Genomic DNA, 1,970 nt, shown 5'->3' with positions numbered 1-1,970 from the left:
GGCTTCAGGGTGGTTACTGTAAGAGTCTGGGACTCTTAAAGCTCTTCTAAGGTGGTTGGTTGCTTCACGCTCCAGGAGAGAAGGGAAGGACAATTATCAGGGGTAAGCACCAAGCCATTACCACTATATAGCACAGGGTCAGGATAAGGATGTGGGATGGGACGGTTGGAAGGAATGGTGCCCAACCACTAGGACGGTCGGGGATTGAACGCCGACCTGCAAGAAGTGAGGCCGTCACCTCACCGACCGGTACAAGAAGCTGGAGGCGCCATAGATAAATTACTGGCTTAAGGATTAAGGTTTGTTATGATTCATGTATTGTATATACAACTGTTGACGGATTTCCGCCACTGGTTCGAGGCGCAGTGTGACATGACTGACATGTGTGACATGTGTGACATGTGTGACATGACTGACATGTGTGACATGACTGACATGTGTGACATGACTGACATGACTGACATGAGTGACATGTGTGACATGACTGACATGTGTGACATGACCGACATGTGTGACATGACTGACATGTGTGACATGACTGACATGTGTGACATGACTGACATGACTGACATGAGTGACATGACTGACATGTGTGACATGACTGACATGTGTGACATGACCGACATGTGTGACATGACCGACATGTGTGACATGACCGACATGACTGACATGTGTGACATGAGTGACATGACTGACATGTGTGACATGACTGACATGTGTGACATGAGTGACATGACTGACATGTGTGACATGACTGACATGAGTGACATGACTGACATGTGTGACATGACTGACATGTGTGGCATGACTGACTTGAGTGACATGACTGACATGAGTGACATGACTGACATGACTGACATGTGTGACATGACTGACATGTGTGGCATGACTGACATGTGTGACATGACTGACATGTGTGACATGACTGACATGAGTGACATGACTGACATGTGTGACATGACTGACATGTGTGACATGACTGACATGTGTGACATGACTGACATGACTGACATGAGTGACATGACTGACATGAGTGACATGTGTGACATGACTGACATGTGTGACATGACTGACATGACTGACATGACTGACATGACTGACATGAGTGACATGACTGACATGACTGACATGTGTGACATGACTGACATGTGTGACATGACTGACATGTGTGACATGACTGACATGACTGACATGACTGACATGTGTCCGTCTCTCCTAGACTGACATATTATTTTACTCGAGATAACTTTAAGTATTTATAGGAAGGCAAAAATGCCTTTATTAACGCCTTTAAAAAAAGGTCTTTATTAATGCCTTTAAAAATGTCTTTATTATTTATAGGAAGGAAAAGTCGAATATAAATTTTCATATTACAATTCCCGTCGTGGAGGGACAGGAAGCCTGGAGTTATAGGCTTATAAAGGTCTCCGTAGGCCTACTATACTGCCCCCCCCCCCCGCACCAGGGTGCAACCCACAACGGTGCCTAACACCCACGTACCCATTTTTCTCCTAGGTGAACAGAAGCATGAGATGAAAGCAAACACACCAAACCTTTTCTATCCAGCCCGAGCATTGAACCCGGATCCTTGGGTAGAGGACGTAGACAATTGCGCTACAGGCTGCATATGGCTTCAGACTGTAGCACAGGTGCAATAGAGTGCCCAATCACTACTGTTGCAACCATTACTGTGTAGGATACAACCATTGTGAGAGGTTTGCAGGCTTTATATATGGAGAAAAGCATGCTGGAGATGTCTACCACCGTAGGTCGTGCAGGCAAGCCTCTGTAACCCTTCCACGGCCGGATGGGTACAGATAAGGAAATGTGTCTCCAGAATCAACTAATTAAACTCTCTAAACTCTCTCTATATGTTATGGCTTCTGGGGCTCAGGGCAATGTTAGTTTGATAGTCGTGAATACACCGATGACGTCTCTGTTTACGAACCATGTGATTGGATTATCAAGGC

The 1,970-nt window shown here is 45.6% G+C and overlaps 1 protein-coding gene across 1 annotated transcript; it reads left to right on the top strand.

Moving 5' to 3' along the window:
- Window positions 1-372: 372 nt before the first annotated feature.
- Window positions 373-1,224, top strand: LOC138350570 (cysteine-rich, acidic integral membrane protein-like). Its single transcript, XM_069301587.1, has one exon. It carries the CDS (start codon window positions 373-375, stop codon window positions 1,222-1,224), a length of 852 nt encoding a protein of 283 aa, XP_069157688.1.
- Window positions 1,225-1,970: the final 746 nt, after the last annotated feature.

Source organism: Procambarus clarkii, chromosome 46, assembly GCF_040958095.1.
Source record: "Procambarus clarkii isolate CNS0578487 chromosome 46, FALCON_Pclarkii_2.0, whole genome shotgun sequence".
Taxonomy (NCBI): domain Eukaryota; kingdom Metazoa; phylum Arthropoda; class Malacostraca; order Decapoda; family Cambaridae; genus Procambarus; species Procambarus clarkii.
This window is presented reverse-complemented; position numbering and strand designations above follow the sequence as displayed.